Consider the following 23,952-nt stretch of genomic DNA (forward strand, 5'->3'; position numbering starts at 1 on the left):
GCATTGAAGAGTATTTTAACGATTCATTTTAATATTTAAAATTATTTGGTTTTGTCTTTGTTTATATAAAAAAAATATGCTTCTATGTACAATCAAAATCGGTTCTGTATTCTGTTTTTGTCCTGTACAACCAATAAATACCTGTATTATAAATTCTAGGATTAGGAAGCTTTTAGCATAATTTTGTAAACTTGGCAAATAAAGTATATTTTGATTTTTGATAGATGTTTCCAAAATCCCACAATGTCATCTCCCAACAGTTGCAGCATGGGGTCTTTTCTGTAAAGTCTCATCAAGGTCTCTATAACACCTTGGTCCATTGGCTGGGCAATAGATGTTACATTCGGAGGAAAATATGCTAAGAATATGTTCCCATCTGTTGACTTTAGTTGCTCTACATCAGGATGCGATGGCGCATTATCCAGTAACAGTACAGCCTTTGGTGGAAGATTATTTTCTTTGAGATAAGCTCTAACTTGAGGTATAAATTTTTCGAAAAACCACTTTTTAAAAATTACTCGATCCATCCAAGCTGCCTTTTGATTATAATAATCCACAGGCAATCTTTTTATATTTTTAAAAGCTCTAGGATTTTTGGATTTTCCAATGACGGCTAACCTAAGCTTATGGGTTCCTGAGGCATTAGCACAGCATAAAACTGTTAAACGGTCTTTGCTTACTTTAAAACCAAAAAAAAAATACAACTTTGAGAAATATTTTATATGTAAAAAAATATGTATGTAACGCTAACCTGGTGCACTAGTTTCTGAGACTTCTTCTCGGCATTGCTTTCCAATAGAGTCCAGTTTCATCTCTGTTGTACACCTGCTCAGGTTTTAGGTCATGCTCTATTATGAGATTTTCCAAATCATAGCAAAATTCTACCATAGCTACATCATTAGCACTTAATTTCTCCCCTTGAACAGCTAATTCTCGTATTCCATGACGTTTTTTAAATCTGTAAAGCCAACCAGAAGATGCCGAGAAGTTGCCTTTAATTTTCAACTGCTTGTGAAACTTTTCAGCTTGCCTAGTACACATAGGTCCTGATATCGGAACCCCCACTGATCTTTTCTGCAAGAACCACTTGGTCATAGCATCATCAAGTTCTCGAAACATAGACCCTTTTAGAGATTTCCTGTCAGAAATAGCTTTTGCACTATCCGCTTTTGCTACAAAGCTCTGTAACTGGGATTTTTTCTTCACAATGTCACGAACCGTTTGTTTTCCAATATTATATGTTTTAGCCAAAATAGCAAAACTTATGTTATTTTCAGACTGTTTCAAAATTTCCATTTTTTGCTCAATAGTTAAAACATTGCGTTTACGCTTTTCATTAGCACCCGTACGCTGCATTTTGTGCGCCTGTTTACGTTTAACTAATAAGCGATGAGCCGGTCGCCAATACTCGCCAGTTGGCGAAAATAACAGGTAAAAACATAAACGAAGGATTCCCCGAAAGAAACTTGGGGATTCCCCGAGACGAGCGTTTGCACGGTTTCAGCATTCAGGTGGCGCCGGCGCTGTCAATCTCGAGCCGTCAGCCACGGATAATCCGCGCACGGATGATCAATTTAAAATGCCGCACGGAGAATCCGCCACCCGGATAACGCGCGCACGGATAATCGGGGTTCTACTGTAAATGTGATTTCTACATCTAGTGTATTTTGGATTTTCTAGTTGTACATTTCCTTGTGATAAATTTCTAGTGTCTAGACCATGCATTATATCATCTCTGAAATATTTGGTTTTTAGCATAAATCTAACTACTGATTTAACATATAGTTGATTTATATTTAGCACTTTACTCTCTTTAAATACTAGATCTGTTGGATATGTTCTCTTTTTGTGGAACAATATCTTTAGAATCCATTTTTGTGTAACTTGCAGCTTAGAGAGTATTGATGAGCCAGCATTCCCCTATAATTATTTATTATTTGGAGGGATCAGTACACCCTGACTCCCTGCCACATTTATTTACAGTTATTTTATAAAAAGAAAAATTATGTACGAACAAAAAAATATATATATATTATTACACTGTATCTATCTTAAATTACCGCCTAGGTGTTCATAACACACCTGTGTGCGCTGTTGTTTCAAAAAAAAGTTGGTTCTATTTTCCGAATTATAATAAACTTGCTTAACTAACCTTAAAACTATTGTGATAAATCCTGCTCTCGATTTTATATTTTTTGTCCTAGTTTTAAATGAAATATTTTTGTCCTTTTAGTCCTAAACACCTACGTCTCTCAACAATTGCATAACACTTGTTATTACATATTATATACAAGTATAAAAACTAACTATCCTACATTAGAAAACAGTGGCAAAATCTTGGTAATGGTTATGAACATACCTATTGCATTCCTTGCTAAATTTTGATTAATTTTTTAATTTTTTTAATGTGCAAGACAGAAGATTATAGGTTTTTGGTGCTAAGTATACAAAGAATTTTAAATTTATATTTTTTAAACTGCTAGGAATGTATAAATCACCTCTAGCCCTTGATCTTGTATTATGGATATGATTTATATGGTTTCTTATGTGAGTTTTAAAATGAATATATGTACATATTGTTGTAATGTATAATGTCCTTATATTAGTTGCTTGTTCTGTAAAAAGTTGTTTTGTAGGGAAAAGCCTTGATTTGTTAAAAATAGTCTTCAAGATATATTTATGGACAATAGTTAATTTATATAAAGCATTGTTATATAATCCTCCCGATACTAAAATATCATATCTTAAAATTGTCTCAGTGAGTGATTTATAAATTATAATAAGTTCCTTAATATTTAGAAATGTTCTAAGTATATAAAATTTATAAATCAATTTTTTTAGTTTATTTGCCAGATAATCTGCATGTACATGTCATTTAAGATTCTGATCCACATATATCCCGAGATACTTAGTATGAGCTGTTTCCTTGATCTGATTATATCTATCAATAGAAAACTGAGAAAAATTGGGTCTATTTGCTGCAGTTAGTGAAAAGGCAATATAGTTGGTTTTGGTGACATTTAGACTTAGCTTAAATGTTTCCAGCCAATTTTTTACTTGATTAAGGCCTTCTATGGCATACTGCTTTGTTTGATCCCAGTCTGTACCATTAAAAAGTAATGCTGTGTCGTCTGCGTATGAAATAATTTCTCCATTATTAAGTTTTGTTTTAAGGAGAGAGTTTAAGTAAATTATAAACAGAACCGGGCCTAACACTGTGCCTTGCGGGACTCCTATCTGTATTACCTCTTCTTTGCTTAAAGTATTATTTATTTTAACAACTTGTCGTCTATTTTTTAAGTAATTCTTCATTAGAGTTATTGCAGTTCCTCTTACCCCATAATGTTCCAAAACTTCAAACAGTTTCTTATGTGGAACAGTATCAAATGCCTTAGCGAGATCTATGAAAACACCAAGGCACTTTCTGCTCTGGTTAAGATGATTAGTGACTGCTGAAGTGAGTTTGTGTAATGCATCGGAAGTACTACAACCTGGTAAAAACCCATATTGATTTTCAGCCAAAATGTTATTAGTGACAAAGAAGCTCAATAATCTGTCTTTCAGACTTTTTTCAAATATTTTTGCGAAGCAAGTTATTAAGCTTATCGGCCGGTAATTACTGACAACATTTTTGGGTCCTGATTTATGAATCGGAGTGACAACTGTTAATTTAACGCTTGAAGGTATATGTCCAGTCTTATAGATTTGATTTATGATGTGAATAAGTGGCTCTAGAATTTCTATGTGTGTTTGTTTAATCAGATTAGTCGATATACCATCAAAACCTGAGGAACTTTTATTTTTAAGGTTGTTAATGTGTTTTATTAGTTCATTATGGGTAATAGGTGTCAAATATATAGATTGTGTAATAGGGTTCTCCAGGCTATGTGGGTTGTGAGGTTGTGGGATTTTTTCTGCCATCTGAATACCAATATTTGTGTAATATTGATTACAAAAGTCAGCCATTTGATGTTCATCTTGGAAGTTTTCCCCATTTTCATTTTTTATTTTAATGTGAAGTTTTTCTGTCTGTTTTTGATTCGTTGCATCTCTTATTACTTCATACATTTTCTTCATATTATCTTTATTTTTATTAATCTCATTTCTATAATAATTTCTTTTTTGAATTGATATAATTTTATTTAAATGGTTTCTATAATTTTTATATTCATTTTCTAGTTCTACATTATAATTTTTTAATAGTTTTCGTTTTAGTCTGTCCCTATGTTTGATTGAGGCTATTATACCATTGGTAATCCATTTTTTAATTTTTCTGTATTTCTTGTAATATAAAGAGTGGCTTTCGGAGCTTTTTATATGCTTTGTATAGATTTCAAAAAAAGTGCTCATTGCTTGGTCAGGATTGTCTATTTCTTTTATTAGACAGGTCATAAATTTAGTTTTTTCTATGTTCAAGGAAAGAAGACTATTGTCTAGCCACATTTTAATTTTCTGTAGAGCTAATTCGGCTCTCATCTTTACCTCATTCCAACTATTGCCACTTAAAATAATTGCTGTGTCATCAGCAAAGCAGAATATAGCATTATTGTCTAACAGCTTCATAATTCCGTTAATATATATAATAAACAAAAGGGGTGAGAGAACTGTTCCTTGTGGCACACCAAACTCCATTCGAAGGCTGTCACTTTCTTGATCTAGAAGTTGTATTTTGTTTTCTCTCTTTTAAATAGGATTCTATTAATTTGTTAGTCGTACCTCGAATTCCAATTTGTTCTAGACGCTTCAGAAGAATTTGGTGTGAGACAGTATCGAAGGCCTTCTTTAAATCTAGAAAGATACCCACTACCTTTTTTCCTCCATCTAAAGATCTCATAATTTTTGCCTTAAGACATTTTTCAACTATTTTGCTTAAACTGCTAGTCAATGCTATTGGTCTGTAATTTGATACCCATTTTTTATCCCCCTGCTTATGTAATGGAATTATAATAGTTGTTTTTAAAATCTCAGGGAAAACACCTGTATTAAAGATGAGGTTAACTAGATGTTTCAGTGGTTTAATTAGTGAGTTATAGTTTGATTTAATTATATCAGAGGAAATATTGTCCTCACTACCCTTCACCCCTTTATTTAAACTTAATATTGCCTCTATTAGTCAAAGTCGTCAAAAATAGCTTTATTGTTAAGTAACATCATCTGTTGTTAACAAAGCATTATATAAAACCTTAAAGATAGTTGACAACATAATATTTTACAAAAATATAAAAATTTTAACAATTCTTACATACATAGACTATAGAACACACCCAAAGAAAGGGTAGTAAGAATTCACATTACGCTGCGCAAAACTCTTCACTGTCAAAAAATTGTATTTAAAAACTCGTCTAGAGAATAAAATGCTTTAGCAACCAAAAGTTTCTTTATATTTTTCCTAAAACGTTTTTCACAATTTATTAGCCTTATATATAAAGGGGTAGGTGGTTAAAAAGCCTTCTGCCCCCCTACACAATAGAGGACTTAATCTGCTCACTTTTTTGGGATAGGCAGAGGTAAAGAGAAGGTTGTTCGGAGATTGTAACCCGAGGAGGGGGGGGCAAGCTGATGGCGATATTTTTTGTGGATAAGACAAACAGTCTCTAAAATAAAAAGGCATAGCAATGTCAGGACAGAGTGTTTTAGAAATAATGGTATCTCAGATGAGACTCAATAAGAGCATGGTAGGCAATTTTGGACACATCAAGTCCCAGAGAATGTGTTATTACTCTAATAGCATAACAGTTGGATGATAACTTCCCTAATAAAGAGGAGATATGATTTTCAAATTTTAATTGCTTATCAATCGTCAGGCCCAAAAATTTGCATGTTTCAGAAGGACTTATTTTTTCATTTTGCAAAGTGACAGTTCCAAGGTTACATTTAAAAGTTAAAATATTAGTTTTAGAAATATTAAAATTTAATCTATTAGATTCACACTATGACTTTACAAGAATTAAATCTTCATCAACAATATTCCTTAATCTCTTGGTGTCAGTGTCATGCCAAAGTAATGTTGTATCATCTGCAAAGATAGTAAATTTGCCCCTAATTGGAATTTGAGAGATATCATTGACATATAGCAGGAACAATATTGGTCCAAGAACAGAACCCTGGGGTACACCAGCATCCATATCCAGACGGGATGACATATCATTGTCAAAGAATTCCCTTTGTGTTCTTCCAGATAGGTAAGAATGAAACCAGTCGAGAGCAACTCCTCTGAATCCATAGGTTTCTAGCTTCTGCAGCAGTATTCTGTGACTTACACAGTCAAACGCCTTAGATAAGTCACAGAACACCGCCGCCGCACTCTCCCCAGTACAGACTCTCCAAAAAATTGAAAATAGCATCAGATGTACCCAGTTTTGTCCAGAATCCAAATTGCTGATGGTTAAGAACATTATGCCGTTTCAGAAATTCCATCATCCTAGTTTTTACCAATCTTTCTACAAGCTTGCCAAGAGTGGGAAGCAGGGCTATGGGTCTGAAATTTGATGGATCATCATAGTTTCCACCCTTAAATAATGGTATAATCAAGGCATCCTTGAGTAAATGTGGAAAGGACCCACTTGAAAGTGAAACATTTTACACCTCAGCCAAAGAATCAAGGGTTGGTAGCGGTAGCGCTGTTAGGACCTTTAGTGACAGCCCATCCCATCCAGAGGAGTTCTTATTTTTCATTGAGGAGCTTCCATTATTTCACTAGAATCTGTTGGTCTAAAGAAAAATGTTTCAGGCACCTTAATGTTGTGTAAGTATGAGCGCGGATCTCTAACAGACTGAGGCAATAATGTTGATAGACCCAAAGCAACACCCTGGAAAAAATGATTGAGTGTTTCGGCCGACACCGTGCTATTAGGAACAGAAGGGTTCCCACGTTCGCCTCGTAAGTCATTAACAATTTTCCAAGACTCTCTAGACTTATTTCTTGATTGGTTTATTTTACTTGTGCTTTTCCTTATTTTTTCTCTTATTTGCACAGACAAAGGACACCCCTTAGCATGTTGAAAATACTTTAAAACTTACCTCAAGTAAACTTAAGAATACAACCAAAACTGAACAAGAAATAAATAGAAAATTTAGTTGCTCTACATATGACCTGCTTAAAAACAAAAAAAATTATTAGCAAAGAATGTATTGTTTTTTTGTAAAATTAACAAAAACATTCCATTGATAATATCTGTTTAGTACCCAATCTTAGTTACATCTCAATTTCTAATTATTATGGTATTATATATGTTTATTTAAAAGTTGCTCTACATATGGTCGATAATGTATCTGACATTTGCATTAGCCCTTAAACACTGTTTGAACTATTTTAAATCCAAGGCTTAATTTATATTCGAGTATTGAATAAGTTACTTACCTTACATAAATAATTTTGTTCTTCTAATTTTAAAAAAAATCATGTCTTGGATTTGAAAGATCTTCAAAAGACAGGTACACATTGCCCTAATCATGCTTATCTTCTTTCCAGAACAAATAACACTGCACCTTCCCATCACCCTGATATCCCCTAGCCATAAATATATGGACATCATGGATCACAAGCATCATTTAAATGATGACCCAAATGTTACATTAACTATCAGACTGATTATGCAAGGAAAGGTATGTTTTTTTTTGTGAATAATTTGTGATTTATTTGCCTCAAGATACAAATAATATTAGGAATATATTTGAATTAAATTATAGCATTACTAGCCGTTTGGTCTAATGTGTGGATTAATGGTTGAAAACCAATATTTTATACAGGTTCATGACCTTCTCTTTGTAGTTCTACATATGAAGGTGTAAATCATCAATATTTGTAAAAGTAGAATAATAATACAATATGTAAAAGGTCAATTAATTAGTTCTCAACCAGTTAACTGAAAAGGCAAGGATCAATTATCAACATCACCTTTTTTACAATTTTAGTATTTAAAATCATGTTTATAAGCTTTGTAATTAAAAATGTATCCATACAAACTAAAAAAGTGGTATTCTATTAGTTCTCAACCACCATGGCATAATTCTTGACCACTTAAATGTCAGTTCGCAAGCACCTGTTATGCTCATTTTTAAGGTGGCAAGGATAAAATGTATTCCTCCTAGAGTATTTTTGTAAAGATATTTACCAAAAATCTCCAATGTATTAACAAATTAGACAAAATAAAACAAATTGCTATTCTCTAATAAAAGAAGAAATAAGCTGACTTATCATACAAACATTTAATACCACTTAACATTAAGATTAATCACATTTATAATTCTTAGTTGCTGCAATATTATAACATATATAAAAAAAATTGTGTGCACTTTTGTGAAGTTAAAACAGGTTATATAGAACCAAAAAATACCCCAGATTATGAGTACCATAAAAATTACATATATACAGAAAAGTGTTGTCAATATAAAAGTAACATTAAAAGAAAAAGTAACATTAAATACTTTTGTGCGTTCTTGGCTGAAAATATTAATTGGAGAGAAGATATTAAAATTGAAAAGTGCATTATTAGTTAAAAAAATTAAAAATTGTCGACAAGGCAAGATTAATAAAACTTTGTGACTTACAAAATAAGAAAAAATATTTATAAATTCTATGAACTAAAAAGTTGTTTAAAGTTAGTTGTTGTGAAACTGCTGGAGAGACCATAGTAACAGCACTTTTTTATTAAAAATAATGTATTTAAAAAAATTATATTTATGCAGGCTGTCACAAGTTAAAGTATCTATTGTACAATGACATTTACTATTTAGGTCCATAAATGTATAATTCGTTACCTCAGAATATTAAAACAATGCCGCACAAAAAAATTACTGGATAGCTTAAACAGATTTTTTTTTACGTTTTTAAATCTGTCATGCAGCCTATTAGTCCAAAGTGTCATTCCACCAGGGTAATCTCTTGTTGCCAACACTGCTGGGAGCACATGTTGCCTCGTAAAAATTGATGATTATACTGTTTAGCCGTACTATCACACTCAATCTAGTTCCTTTTTGGAGGATATGGCTCCACCTAGAGTACCCATGGACTGAACAAGGCCCTCTTTAAATTTGTTGCAGTCAGTAGCCTTCGGGTTTCTCTTGAGGAGCTCTTGCTCCTTATCCGAACCGATTTCGAATCGTGTATGAGGGAGGTGTGACCTCCCTCGGTCAGTGGTTGACAGGAACTCAAAAGCCAGTCTCTTGAGGGTTCGTCCTCCGTCGTGACCAGAAACCAGCCCGTTTCTGTGAGTCCGGATTTTCGGGAGTGGAGCTCAGCCTTCAGCATCTAATCTCAAAGATGAGATGAAGCCTTAGGCTCCTCCTCTTTGGTCACCCTTCCACTTTCTCTGTCTGACCTAAAAACGTTCTGGTTTTCCCTGTTGACTGCCCTGCTGTGGGAGCCGGAACTGGGTTGGTCTCCTTAGAAAAGGAGACGCGCCTGTCTGCGCATCTTTTTGGAGGATGGATCTGCCCTGTTGCCCAGGCTTCTTATGCTGGCGGTCGGGTGGGGTGTCTTTTTTGATTTGCCTCTTTTTGCTAGAGGCGCCAGTGCTGGGTGTCACCTTCCCTGAGGGCCTGGCCTGGGCCTCCTGGGTGGGTGGTTCCCTGACAGCGGCGGGTGCCGTGGGCAGGATGATTGGCTTCAGCTTATCTGCCTCTCGCCTTACATCTCTTGCCCTTGGTCCAGGAATTTTTACTAGCTGGCGATTCCTCGGGTGTTGCCTGCTGTTCGAGGCTTTAGTGATGCCGTTAGAGCTGCCTCCTACAAGAGGAATTGTCGAAGCGAAAGATGGTCTTGGAGGAACTGTTGATCCCTCCTGGTTGGCTTCTCGCTCCTCCTTCTTCCTCTGCCTTTCCTCTTTCCGCCTCTTTGTGCGGTTGCGGTTCCTTGCCTTCTTCTTTTTTTGCTTGAGTCGCAGCAACTTTTCCGCTTCGGTAGCGTTAACTCCCGCCTGGTCAAACCTTTTGGTTCTGCCCTGGTCGAGAAGTTTTTAGCTTCTGAGTTGCTGGCGGCTGGTGACCTTAGTAGCTCCTCCTCCTGGATGAATGAAAAATCTATCCTGGCTTTGATGGTTTTGCGGAAAGGATCCCCTGTCTTGTTTGTGGGCTCTTTTTTCCACTAGAATACAGGAACATTTGAGTCTGTTGAATAAGTTTAGAGACACTGATACTACTGAAACCAAGTCGGCCTTTGCTACACATTTATTGTCCTCGGGCCACAATTTTAAAACTTATATCACATTCCTAAGAAATTATTTTATTTAGTGTGTGTGTATAATGTGACCATAAATCATGTACTGTTTGTAGTCGATTTTTAGGGTACCAATTTTATCCAACGTAAAGGTTGTTAAAATATTTGGTTTTTTTGTTTTTAATTTTGAGGTCTGATGCTGCTCTTAATGTAAGCGAAACACGTGTAACCTACTGTTAGAATTAATAAATACTTTTGAGGCCGAGATTTTGTGTAGTTCCCTTTTGATTATTTAATCTAGGTCTCTTTGAGAAAATGGACGACTTCTTTCAACTCCTTCTATGACAATATAAAATCGATGAAAATGTTTGTAAACAAAACACCCCCTTGCCTCTGTGCACGTTGAACTCAAACAAAGTTGTTGTTTACTAATTCTAGCCTTTCAATGTTCTAAGCCTTTACTACTTTATGAATTGTTCAAAATAAGTTCCGTTCTTCTCCAAGCGCAAGTACAGCCGGTATTCAAACTGTTCTCGGACATTTTGAAGAGTTTCAGGTGAAATGCTTTTACACTGCTGTACAATTCTTTTTTTTGTAATTGTTAAATTGAATCTAGTTGAGTTTTAAATACAACGGATTTCAAGTGACGCCATGAGAAAAAATCCAGCAGAGTCAGATCTGGTAACCGAGGGGACCATTCTATGGGTCCGCTCCTACCAATGCACTGCTCTGGGTAATGATTATCCAACCACTCTCTTACTGGGCGTACATAATGCGGAGGTGCTCCGTCCTGTTGGAAAATGTTCATCTAGAGCGAGATTTCTATTGGCGTCCCTTTGATTTTCCACCTCATGAACTATAAGGAAGGGGTTCTATAGTTGTGTCTAACATTTCTGCATACATTTCACCATTTAGAGTTCCATTGATGTAGAAGGGATGAACTTCTCTAATAATGTGTGGATTGACGTCGCTCTAATAACGACAGGTTTGTTTGTTGAGTTTGTCATTTAAGTAAAAAGTGCATTTGTCACTGAAACAGATATTCTTTATTAACGCGGGCTGAGTAATAATCTTGTCCGTCATAATTTCACAAAACTCAATACGTCGGTCTGGATCATCATCTTGTAATTCTTGAGTATAATTAGGAGTTTGTATGGATGAAATTTGTGAAGCTTCAATATTTGTGATCTAACAAATTCATATCGGTATGTGAAATACATACGAATAATGATGAGGTAAATGAAAAAAAAAGATAAATTGTTTGAGTTACGTCACTTCTATTATTAAAAAAATTATACATTACATACATTTTTTAAAGATAATAAAAATTTGAACTTGAAGAGTGCCATTTAATTTTTTTAAATATTCAAATTATCTTACTAATATTACAAAACGCGGTATTCAACATAAACCGAAATAAACTTTTTATGTTTAAGGCTTGGAAATAACAAAAATAATTACTTGAAAACATAACAGGTTTGTTAAATATTAATTTAACAAAACTCGTAAAATAGAAGAATGCATTTCGAAATGTTTTGATTCATTTATATTTAATTCATACCCTACCTAAACGTTTTTACTGATAAGGGCTTTTATAAAATATTCTAGATATTTTAGAAATATTAATTTTATATAAATTAATTAGAACGGATTTCTTAAGTACATAAAAATCACTGAAAATAGAGAATATCATATAATTCATTATTAATTAAATATAAAAAACATATTTGACAAACTTTTAATTTAAAAATGGTAATAAATACCAACCCAAACCAATGATAAATAGTATATTGGGACATTTTAAAAATTATTATCAGGAAAATCCGAACCCATAGTTCATGTCGTATCTTAATTCAGGGGAATATATATATGTATAACTTTCACAAGCCATACATAAACGGTAATAAGATTTAAATATTAGAGAAGCCTGCCATATTCGCAAAACAAGCTAAAATTTCATATTTTACGTTTAATAACTTCCTGACTTACATGTAAAGGAGTTAATCTGTATTATTTTCCGAGTGTCCATAACATAAAGTTTTGGCCATAACTCGGTTTCCTTTGAAAGACCTTTTATAAATTAAGGTTATGTAATTGCATACGTGAATAATCTCCTGTGGCGTTACCTTCAAAAAAAGTGTCCTCTTTAAATCGTTAAGATAATTACAATTAAGTACAACGGACAAATAATATGCAACTGAACACACACAAACATATTTTCGTGACTCAACATTGAATATTTGGCAGCATTCTGAGACGAGTCCCGGCCAGACGGCCTGCTTGTTTTATTCTATTTTTTGGCACGCATTAATCGATCTATAATTAAAGAATTTTTAATTGGCACCTCTTTAAAGAAAATATCACTTTAAGTAAGGTGCATAGAAAGGGAAACGCATCCTATACATAAGCTATAATTTGATTAATTGTAATTACTGATAAATAAATCGGCTTCATCCTCTCATATTCATATATGTATTTTACTTTGAATTTAACAGGTAACACATAACGGATTATGTTTATAATAATAATAATAATAAACATCTTGTATTAAACAAACAAATAATTTACATTTGTGTGAATATCATAAATACATTTCTACAAGGATATAAGGAAGGCGAAGTGGGGCATACTCTTAATTAACCTACCGAACTCTTTTAAAAGTAAAAACAAAATGTTACAATGTATGCACATACACTATCGCTTATATAATAATAATAAATGTCTTTTATTATTCAAATTCATTACAAACTTCATACAAAAAAATAAACAAAGTACCTGAACCTGGCGCGGTCTAGCTTTAATAGCTACTCCACTGAACCAGATCAGGGTGTATTCGAAGTATATAAACCAACATTATAACATGTTATATGTAAAGAAAGATTCCCAATTATAATGTAACACAAAAAAAGTTTTCTTCTTCTATAAAAAACAGCAAATTTGATAAATATTAAACAGTAAGAGAATTGTTTTGAATATTCATAAGAACAATTTTATATTTCCTCCTAAATTTATCTGCACGAAGGTCAACAAATTCTGCAGGTATTTTATTGTAGCACTGAACAGCATTGTAAGAAAACGATCGTTGAAACATATAGCACTCCTATGGACCGACATGGTTAACTTATTTCTAGCTCTAACATTTACCCTGTGTACATTTGCTCTAAACAACAATCTATTTTTGGGCTGCTAATGATTTTTATCAAAAAAGTGGAAAAGTGAAGGATTCTACGATTGTCCATTTTAATCCAGTTAAAATATTGCGAAATATGATCATACTTACATAAGCCATAAACCAATCTGATACAGGCATTTTGAATTTTTTGTATGCGCTTTTTGCAATCATTATTTAAGCAAAAACCGTAAACATATTCACAGTAGTTAAAATTAGAGGGCACCATGGCCTCACATAGGCTGCGTCTAAGACTTAGATTAAGAATATCTCTATTTTATAATTTTTTTAACATGCTCCCTGAATCTCAACTTACTGTCCATCAGAACCGAGAGCTTAGAGCCCTCCACATGAACATTTATTACACTTTTAATATTTATAGTGTATTTCCAAAAACCATTAGAAGACTTTGAGGAATTTAATTTTAAATTATGTTGTTTAGATAATTGAGTTATTATATTTAAGCTTCTTTAAGATTATCAGGTCTGAAAGTTGTATATATCTGCGTATCATCAGCAAACGCTTGCACCTTACAAACTTTTAAGGACTTAAGAATGTCTGCTGTATATACAAGGAAAAACAGAGGTCCGAGGACAGAACCCTGGGGCACTCCAGACAAAATGATTTGTAAATATTGTCTGAAATCTATTATTCAGATAAGTCTCAATTAAATGAGTTTTGAAATGAATAAAAGAATGTTTCCTTTTTTTCAATAAAAAATTTAATATGTTAAAAATATAAAAACTGTTTTAAAAAAATATGAATACAAAATTGAGTCGATCTTGCAACTTAGGCGGTACAGTCAAATCTGATTATTTAAAAGTTCACACACAAGCACATAAACGTTTTTCTTATAGTTCTTCGTCAGCTAAAATTTGGGAACGGTCGAATGGATGAACCAGTGGCGTAACGTAACACCTCCCCTCTGAAGAAGATGACCATGGACATGGACATTGGTCATAGAGTCTGCAATCTGCATGGCATCTCTTTTATACTCGATACTTGATATCGTTATGTCATCATGTGGATGGGTTCCATACAGATCAGCAGCCAAGTCCATGCAATAAAACAAAATACTTGCATAAGTTAAGGCCAAGTCATTTTTAAATTTAAATTTTAAGAGTTTGCATTTCTCTTTGCGAGCCAAACTGCAAGATTTTATTTTTAATTATTTTTTTTTATTTAATAAACTCACAAAAAAAAATCAAACTCAATTTAACTTGTAAGTTGTAACATCAAATTAATTAATCCAGACAAACAGAAACAAAAAATAAAAATGTTTAACAATAATGTCGATATTCGGGAGATATTTTATTAATTTATTGCATGTTTATTAAAAAAAATTAATTATTATTCATAGTAAAGTTTGACATTATTAAAATGAAACTTGCGAATTACATTATTATCAAGACATATTTCAATTGTTTTATATTGTTTATTAACACTTAAAATTTCGTAAGGTCCTGTACAAAGAATAGTTTTAGGTGTATTTGGGTTTTTGGGTCGTTTTAAGAGAATTTCTTGTCCAACATCAAACGTTTCTTTTTTTTTTTTGCTGCTTTCGTTTCATCAAAATATGCGTTTTGTTTAGTTTTAATTGACATTTGCTTATGTTTCACGTTTTGAAAAGTATTTAAGAGCATTTGTCGTTGGTGTTCCAGATCAATATTTTCTTTATAAGGAAAAACTAAAGAATTTGGCGTTAATTCAGTAGAACTATGTTGACTTGAATTATAAGAATTAATTGCAATTAATAAGGCATCCTTTATATCACAGGTATCGTTTTGATCAAATTTTGAATAGACAAAATCAACAGAATCAATAAAATTATGCGATTTAGAGCGAGCACCATCAAAAAGGTTAATTAATTTTATTGCTTTATCGGAAGTTATAGTGTAAGTTGTTGAAGTATTTGAATTTGAATTTTCAGTTGTATCAGGCATTGTGCAAGGTGGTAAATTGAGTACAAGTGATACAACCTACAAGAAAAAAAAACAACGAAAAATAAAATAAATTTGTAAAATTAAATAGTCGTGCAGTAAGACTCACCCTGCAACTCTTGTACTCCGTGAGAATGATTGTAGCCTGTGGTGTTTGTGTTGGTTCGTCGATCTGCTTCTACTCAGTCTACATTGCGGTGGCATTACACCTTGACTGTGTTGAATTTTTTTCATCCAAATTCGAGTGAACTTCGGGCTATGGAACGTCTTGAAGGTTCTGTCTTCCAGAAATCCCAAATTCCTTCGTTAGGCTAGGGGAGAGCTGAGAGGACCTTTTCTTGATAGTTTCAAATTCCACTTGATAAACGGCTAGGGACGACAGACAGCGAACAACGTGCAATCTCGAACGGGTTTTTGTAAAATTTTTTGATATCCCGGTAAATTGAAATTATGATCTCTCCGGAATTATCTTACCGACTGCGCCAGTTTTGAAATGAATAAAAGAATGTTTCCTTTTTTTCAATAAAAAATTTAATATGTTAAAAATATAAAAACTGTTTTAATAAAATATGAATACAAAATTGAGTTGATCTTGCAACTTAGGCGGTACAGTCAAATCTGATTATTTAAAAGTTCACACACAAGCACAAAAATGTTTTTCTTATAGTTCTTCGTCAGCTAAAATTTGGGAACGGTCGAATGGATGAACCAGTGGCGTAACGTAACAAATGTAGGTATAGACTCACATTGAAAAGCCATAATATTTAAGCTCAGCTAGTAAAAGGGCATGATTTATTTATTGTATCGAACGCCTTAGAGAAATCTAAAAGCACCAGAACAGCAATCTGTTGGTTTTCGGGGAGTTTCATCTTCTTGGTTTGCTTCCTATCTGCAAGATCGGCAACAACGAGTGCTTGTAGGATCTAAGTACACTGATTACCATCCTATCACCTTGGGAGTTCCTCATGGTTCAGTTTTGGGGCCTATACTTTTTCTCCTATACATAAATGATCTTACCAATCTTAATGTACGGGGGAAATTTACTCTATTTGCCGATGATACCACACTTCTTTGGCACAGCCCAGACACAGATACTCTGCAAACTACATTAGCAACTGATCTTTAGGCAGTAAATCTCTGGTTTGAATCAAACTTGCTGTCACTAAATCCTCAAAAAACCAAATTATTGTGTTTTAAGTGTGCTCTAGACCACGTGCCTTTTTCTAATTCAGTAGTTCAGCAGTTTGATAATACAACATTTTTGGGTATATTCATTGACAGAGAACTCAGATTTGAAGAGCATATCCTCGGTACTTGCAAAAAGGTGTCTGCAGGTTGTTTTGCAGTCAGAGCGGCTACCCTGGAGCTTGGCATGGAGTTTGGAAGATCTGTATATTTTTCATTAATTGAATCCCACCTTAGTTATGACATTTGCTTCTGGGGTAATGCAGCTGCCTACCTTCTACAAATGCTGCTTGTTTTACAGAAGCGTGCTGTACGTTACATCTGTAGGGCTAAACCAAGAGATTCCTGTCGCCCATTATTTGTTAGGTTGGGTATACACACTGTCGGGTATATAAAAGAAAATATATTATCAAAATCAGAACTTAGGCTATTAAAATTAGGAGTAGGGGACTTGTAAAAACCACCATAAGCATAATTTTTATTTTCAAGAAAAGAAGTTCCAATTGAGCATTAATATTAAAGTCAAATGAAACAATATTAACTTTATACTTGTCTCTTACATAAGCCGCCACGCCCCCGCCTCTACCCTGATGATTTTTTTAAAAAAATTGGTATCTCAGTCATCGGTATTGGAGAGTCATGTTTCAGATAAAAAGATAATGTCTACATTTTGATATTCTACTAGTAATCTAAACTCATTGAATCTTGTATGCAATGATCTTACATTTATATGTGCAACTCTCATTTACCTATATAACACCCCACTATAACAGACACAAGTACCTTTTTATACCAAAAAGAGAAAAATTTAAAAAAAAAAATATATATGTAGAGCAAATTTTGTTATTTTAAATTTTTACAGAACAGTGAAAGTCAGACACCGGATTTTTATTTAAGGCTTTATCTGGTAATAATACATATACAGTAAACATATAATTTAATTTTTTAATAAAAACCTAAAATATTTATGCTAATTATTACAAATTTGTAGGTCGGAGCAATTTACTAAAAAAATTAAATTATTCATAATTTAGTAATTTTGTTTATTACATATCCTTTATTCTTAATAAATTCTAGACATCGGTTTTTCATAGAATGTAAAAGTTTATCAATATAATCTTGAGATACGGAGTTCCACTGGTTTTCGACTTCTTCATACAGTTCGGTCAAGTTTGATGTTTTTTTTTTATGAAGGGCTCTGTCAATTTCAACCCACATGTTCTCTATCGGGTTAAAATCGGGAGCCTGTTTCATAAAAATGAAGAGTTTAAGAGTTGAGGAGTGAGGAGCGGCATAATGCTAAATTTCATTTCATAAAAGGTTTGAAGATTTGAAGAGTGACCTGGTGAAGAGTTGAATAGTTTATAAAATGTGTAATTTTTTTCATTTTCAAATAAAATTTTTATTTTCATTTCATTTCACATCAACACTCTTCGCTACCTCAATTCGTCAAGATTTACTGACTAGTTTACGAAGACCCTCATGTCTATTTTAAATATGTTTGGTGCACATCATAATATAATGCAAAATCTACTATTTAGTAGTGATTCTTCTTCCGATGAAGAAAATGTGCCACAAAGGTACAGAAAGTTATATAGGAAGAGACTGAGGTAAGACATTTGGCACAATATACCTAAAATTTGTGAATTACAAGTGATACGTTTTCAAAAGATATGAGTGGGTAGAAAATAGACCTTTTAATGCAAATGCCAGATTCAGGATGTCTGAACAAAAACTTAATTCCCTGAAAATGATTCTGAATAACGACCTTGAGCAAAGTACTAAAGAAGGAGGATTAACAGTTAAACAAATATGGAGGATTCTCTTCAATGGTTGAGATACCATGCTGTGGGAGACATGTATGGTGTATCCGCTGCCAGAGCGCATCGATGCATACATAAATTCGTAAAGGCTGTACTAAAACGCATATATGAATCTCACGTCAAGTTTCCAGAGAACATGCATCTGGTTGCCCCGAATTTTCACCGCATAACAAATATGCCACAGATAATTTTAATGGATTATTATTATTTAAAAGGTACATTTTTGAAATATTATTTCCTATACATTTTATGACCTAGTGGAATTTTTTATTAGGTGTTTGGTGCAATGGATGGAACATAGATAAAAATACAGATTGAAATTGATACAGAAAATGAAGCTGATTATGTAGATAGACACGGAAACCATTCTATTAATTGTATGGCTGTATGTGGGTTTGATATGCAGTTCTATGCTATTGATGCACATTGGTCACGCATGATAGCTGCGTTCTCAGAAACTCGAATTTATTCAATGACTTATAAACACAATATAGACTATACAGTAAAAGATACATTCTTTGTAAACATGGAAGAGTGCAATTTTTTGTCAATAACCTTGACTAAACTTAAATGTACTATATGTAGTATATACAGACCACCGAGCAGCAATGCACAAAAATTTATTAGTGAACTGGACAATATCATGGAAAGTGAAAAAAAATCCTTACTTAATTATAGGTGACATAAACATAAACTTATTAATAGATTCTCACATAGTAAATGAATATAAAAATGTAATATCAATCAACGCCTTTGAAATAAAAAATAAGCTAACTATTGACAATCCTACTCGAACAACACAAACAAGTAAAACAATACTAGATCATATCATAGCAAATAAGAACCTACAGTGCAAAATAAAACTAGATGATCATATGGTTTCTGATCATAAAATAATAAAAATAACTCTTAATAGAAAGGTGGAAAAATACAAGAAAGAAAGAATTATTAAATATAAATTAGATGAAGAAAGGTGGATTCAAATGGTGCAAGAAAAACTACATGGAAAAAATAATGGTGTACAAGCCTTCCAAGAATTGGCTGAGATTATTGTTAACTCTAAAAACCAATGTTCTAAGAAATATACACTAAAGATTAGATCTGCTAATGATTGGATTACTCCGGAGTTTATAAAAAAATTAAAAATACGGGATGAACTATATATTCGCTGGAAGAGGATCCCAAATGAGTTTACAGAAAGAGAATTTAAGAGCATGAAAAATACAGTAAATAATATGCGAAAGAATTTGCAACAGAAGTATGCTGAGATGAGATTTAAGGCAGTGAGTTGAGATTCTAAGAAGACATGGAGAGTGATTAATGAACTTTATAAGAAAAAGAAAAACAACAATACTAAAATAAAGCAAATTGAGATAGATGGACAAAAAATTACAAACGAAAAACAAATTGTACAGGAGTTTAATCACCATTTTACATCTATAGGAAAAAAACTTGCCCTTAAAATGGAAAAAACTCAAACTACAACATTTATAGAGGAGGAAACAATAAATACCATTTTCTTAGAACCTACAGACAAAAATGAAATAATAAATACAATTTCTGAATTGAAACAAAACAGCTCTCCAGGCCTGGACAAAGTTACCACCAAAGACTTAGAAAAATTAACCCATGTAATAGGAGATATTGTAGTGACAATGGTTAATGGAATATTAGAGACAGGAATTTTTCCAGAAGACTTAAAAACAGCAAATATAATACCAGTGCACAAGAATGGAAAAATGTGAGGATCTAAACAACTATAGGCCTATTTCGCTACTGAGTACATTCTCCAAACTAATAGAAAAAATAATTAAGAAACATATGCCTTGGTTTATAGAACAGAATTTTCAATTCGATGACCAACAATATGGATTTCAAACAAAGAGTAACACCTTGGGAGCTGTCTCGGACCTATTAGAGTATGTGTCAAATGAAATTGATCAACAAAAATATGTTGTAGCTGTCTTTGTCGACCTGCAAAAAGCCTTCGACACTGTTGATTTTGAATTGCTGCTAAGTAAAACTAGTAAAATAGGATTTCGAGGCATATGTGGGAGCTTACTAAGGACATATTCAGTAGGTGGGAGACACTACACAACAGTAAACGACCAAAACAGTGAGGCAGATACTTTAAATGTGGGGGTAGCGCAGGGGTCAGTGCAGGGTATGTGCATAGCCTAAAATATGTTGGTCTTATGGCTAAGTATTTTATGTTTGCTGATGACACAGTTCTAGTGTTCTCAGCCAAAGACATTAAAACCCTTGAAAAGGAAATAAATGACTCTTTAGATATATACTATAAGTGGCTGTGTTATAATAGGCTTAGTATAAATGCTACCAAAACTGTCTACATGATTGTAAGTAATAAAAATAAAACAAAATGTGATATTAGTGTACATGTAAGCGGCAATAAACTTAAAGAAGTGACATACTACAAATATTTAGGTTTAAATATAAATAATAAACATTCATGAAATAATCATATACAAAAAATTAGTGACAAAATATCTCCTATGCTTGGTGCTTTGAGAAGGTGCTCTCACATGTTAAATATTAAAACAAAAAAATTACTCTACAACAGCTTTATTGAACCACATTTGAGGTACCTTATAGTATGTTGGGGAAATGTTCCAAATTATTTATTAAATAAAATACGAGTGCAAAATAAAGCAGTTAAATTAGTTTATTCTTTAGATTATTACACACCAAGTGATATAATTTATAAAAATACTGGTATTTTAAACATTAATCAATTAAGAACCTATGAACAAATTAAATTTATAAAATGTATACAGTTAAATAATATTAAGACTAGTTTAAAGGGAAAATTATTACAAATTAAAGACAAAAGTATCAGCTAAGAAATAAAAACATGTTGAGAAATGCATTGGTGCGAACAAAAAAATGTCAGGACTCTCCATTACATAGTGCAATAAGTGTCTTCAATAAAATTCCAGAAACTATTGTGAATCTAAAAAGCTACAAAAATATGTGTAAAAGACTAAAACAATACCTTAAGGTAAACTAAATAAATATATTAAATATGTAAGGCTGTAAGCCATAATCTCTATATTAATCAAGTAATATTGTACTAAATTTATTTAGAATTATGTTCCTAATTTTGTTGTATTTTTTTCTTTTTTTTGTTAAGTTTTAGGCCCTGGTGCCAGTTTGTAAACTGTTTTTGGGTCATAAATAAAGTTATTATTATTATTATTATACTTTGAGAGTCGAAGAATTCCTTTACCAGGAGGAATTGTTCTTGCAGATAGTGCATATCCTTTAAAAAGCTGTCTTGTACCTCCTTTAATCAGACCGATCAGAACAAACGCTAAAAATATAGCGCAACAAAGATTTCTTAAAAGCCACAAGTCAACCCAAAGAGTCATAGAAAGCGCTTTTGGGATTTTAAAAGAAAAATTTCCATATCTTTACCACTTGCATGTTAATCCAATTGCTGCGTTGCGCTATGCAACTTCATTAGACTGGGTGAAGAAGATATTGAAAGAGAACTATTTCTAGAAAATAAAGAACCAGACGAAAACCTTTCTGAACCCGACAATGATGTGTTCCAAAACAATGCAGCTGGAAGACAAATGGCTGAAAACAGATATACATAAATAAATTTCATTTATTTACTTTTTAATTTAAGTTTCTATAAATTTTACCACCATCACCAGTGATAACCTTTGAATGATTATCATCTTCTTTGGGATAAGATATTTCCTGTGGCACCTGTGACAAGGCGGAATATGTTAAATTTGCCGTTACAGCCGTAGAAGGTAACTGAAGCTGTCTTTCTAAAGCAAAGCATTCTAACTTAGTTTTATATGTTTGAGCATTAACTAGATGCGTTGAAGCATTGGGATAATTGATTTGATCATTTTTTTTTCTTTATCTAGTACTTTTATTTTATCGTCAATTGACTTTGTTTTCTTTTCTAGTGGGGATTTATACTGCCCTTTGTGTCTTTTTTAGATTATTAGTCTTGCTACAGGATGGCTTGCTATTAATCACCCTTTCTTCTTTTTGTGGTGTAGGTTATGGTGGTTCTTCAGTCATTCTTCCTGTATTAATCTGAATTAATTTGTAGTTTACATGCATCTTCATCGGCATATTCACTATCCGATGAAACGTCTATCATGGCCACCACCCCCGGAGTATTTCTTCCCAAAATATTCAACACCAAATTATCGAGTTCAGTCAAAATCACTTTTCCACCTCCGGTTTGCCAACTATTATGAAGTTTTTCCTGAAAATAAAAAGAATATTTTTGTCACAAAGAAATAATAGAGATTAAATATTACATGTATTAAAAGGTTCAATGGCGTGCATACAATCCAAGCAACAAAGCATTCCCTACCCAGAAATTTTTTTAATGAATCGATACACAGTTTTGTACAAACTTTTAAAAAAAAATTGAAACTCTATTATTAATCGACTTTATTTATGAATAAAAATCACTTACCTTGGCACGTCTTTTCCAATTTCCCCAAGTTGTGTCGCTCAGCTTTTCTTTTGTACAACTTTCGGTCACCATCCCAATTCATTAGGCATATTGCAAAAGTTCTTCCCACGCTTGTCGTTTTTTTTTTCGTTTGACACCTTATCGGAAAATTTCCCATTCAGTATCTCTTTATAATGGCGCAATTTGTGTAAAAATTACATTTTTTTTTTCATTTTGTTCGAATTTATATTCTAAATTAGTGACGTACACTGTGTACTGAAGCAGCTAAATCTATACAAAAAGGTTTTTAAACGCAATTATTGTATTGTATATAAAATTATATTGTCCAACTACTTTATCAGATATTTGGGGAAAGTACAACGATATTTCAAGGTTAATAAAGAAAAACCGGGCGATGTTTCGTTTTTATGCTGTACTCGTCAAATCTTCATGAATAGTGACGCAAATTTATTTTGAAACAAAAACGGCATTTACTGTTCAATCCTCAACTCTTCACTAGTCGCTCATCAACTCTTCATTTTTATGAAACAGTCCCCGGGACTCGATGCTGGCCAAAGCATTACGTGAATTTTATTTGCAACAAACTGATTTCGAGGTGTGTTTTGGGTCATTATCATGCTGAAATGTCCGCACTGAAAAAAAGGATACTTTGCTATTAATGCGCACGGCATTATTTCAAAGCCGGCGCGGACTTGATATATGCCAAATGAATGGCCGATTTGCGGCAAGGATGCACTTTCCTTGATATAATTCAGAAACTTCTTTTAGTCTAAATACATATGAACTTAATATAAAATATAAATCATTTCTTTTAAGATCTTCTGGTTTGGTGACGAAAATATATGGTTTTTGTATAAATCTCTAAATACTTGTCTTAAAACCTAAATATTCTATGCGATAGAAGTCGTTTCTTCTTATAAGAACTTAAATATATTATCGAAAATAATTAGAATCTTGCAGTAAGTTCCCGATACTTTTAGCAAAAGTATGAGAGCATTTCTTACAAACTCCAAGAGAATTGTTCCAAAGTTCAAGAATCTTATCTCAAAAGCCCCATTCTTTTTGCCCAGTAACTGTGAGTTTGATATAAGGCTTCTAATATTTTGAGTCAAAAGCACTAGAATCTTGTTTTAATACTATGGCATTTTGGTAATAGTTGCCAAAATAAGAAATAGGTATACAGGGTGTCTAGAAAGTATCGAGACACGTTT

The 23,952-nt window shown here is 32.9% G+C and overlaps 1 protein-coding gene across 4 annotated transcripts in view; it reads left to right on the forward strand.

Moving 5' to 3' along the window:
- LOC126737308 (poly(rC)-binding protein 3) overlaps positions 1–23,952 on the forward strand; it is a 145,736-nt gene that overhangs the window by 49,625 nt on the left and 72,159 nt on the right. For all 4 annotated transcript variants that reach the window (XM_050442162.1, XM_050442179.1, XM_050442152.1 and 1 more), the window contains exon 2: positions 7,472–7,605. In XM_050442162.1, the coding sequence (XP_050298119.1) occupies positions 7,525–7,605 (81 nt within the window). In that variant the 5' untranslated portion in view covers positions 7,472–7,524. The remainder of the gene's footprint in view (positions 1–7,471; positions 7,606–23,952) is intronic.

This window comes from Anthonomus grandis, chromosome 1 (assembly GCF_022605725.1).
Source record: "Anthonomus grandis grandis chromosome 1, icAntGran1.3, whole genome shotgun sequence".
In the NCBI taxonomy this organism is placed as follows: domain Eukaryota; kingdom Metazoa; phylum Arthropoda; class Insecta; order Coleoptera; family Curculionidae; genus Anthonomus; species Anthonomus grandis.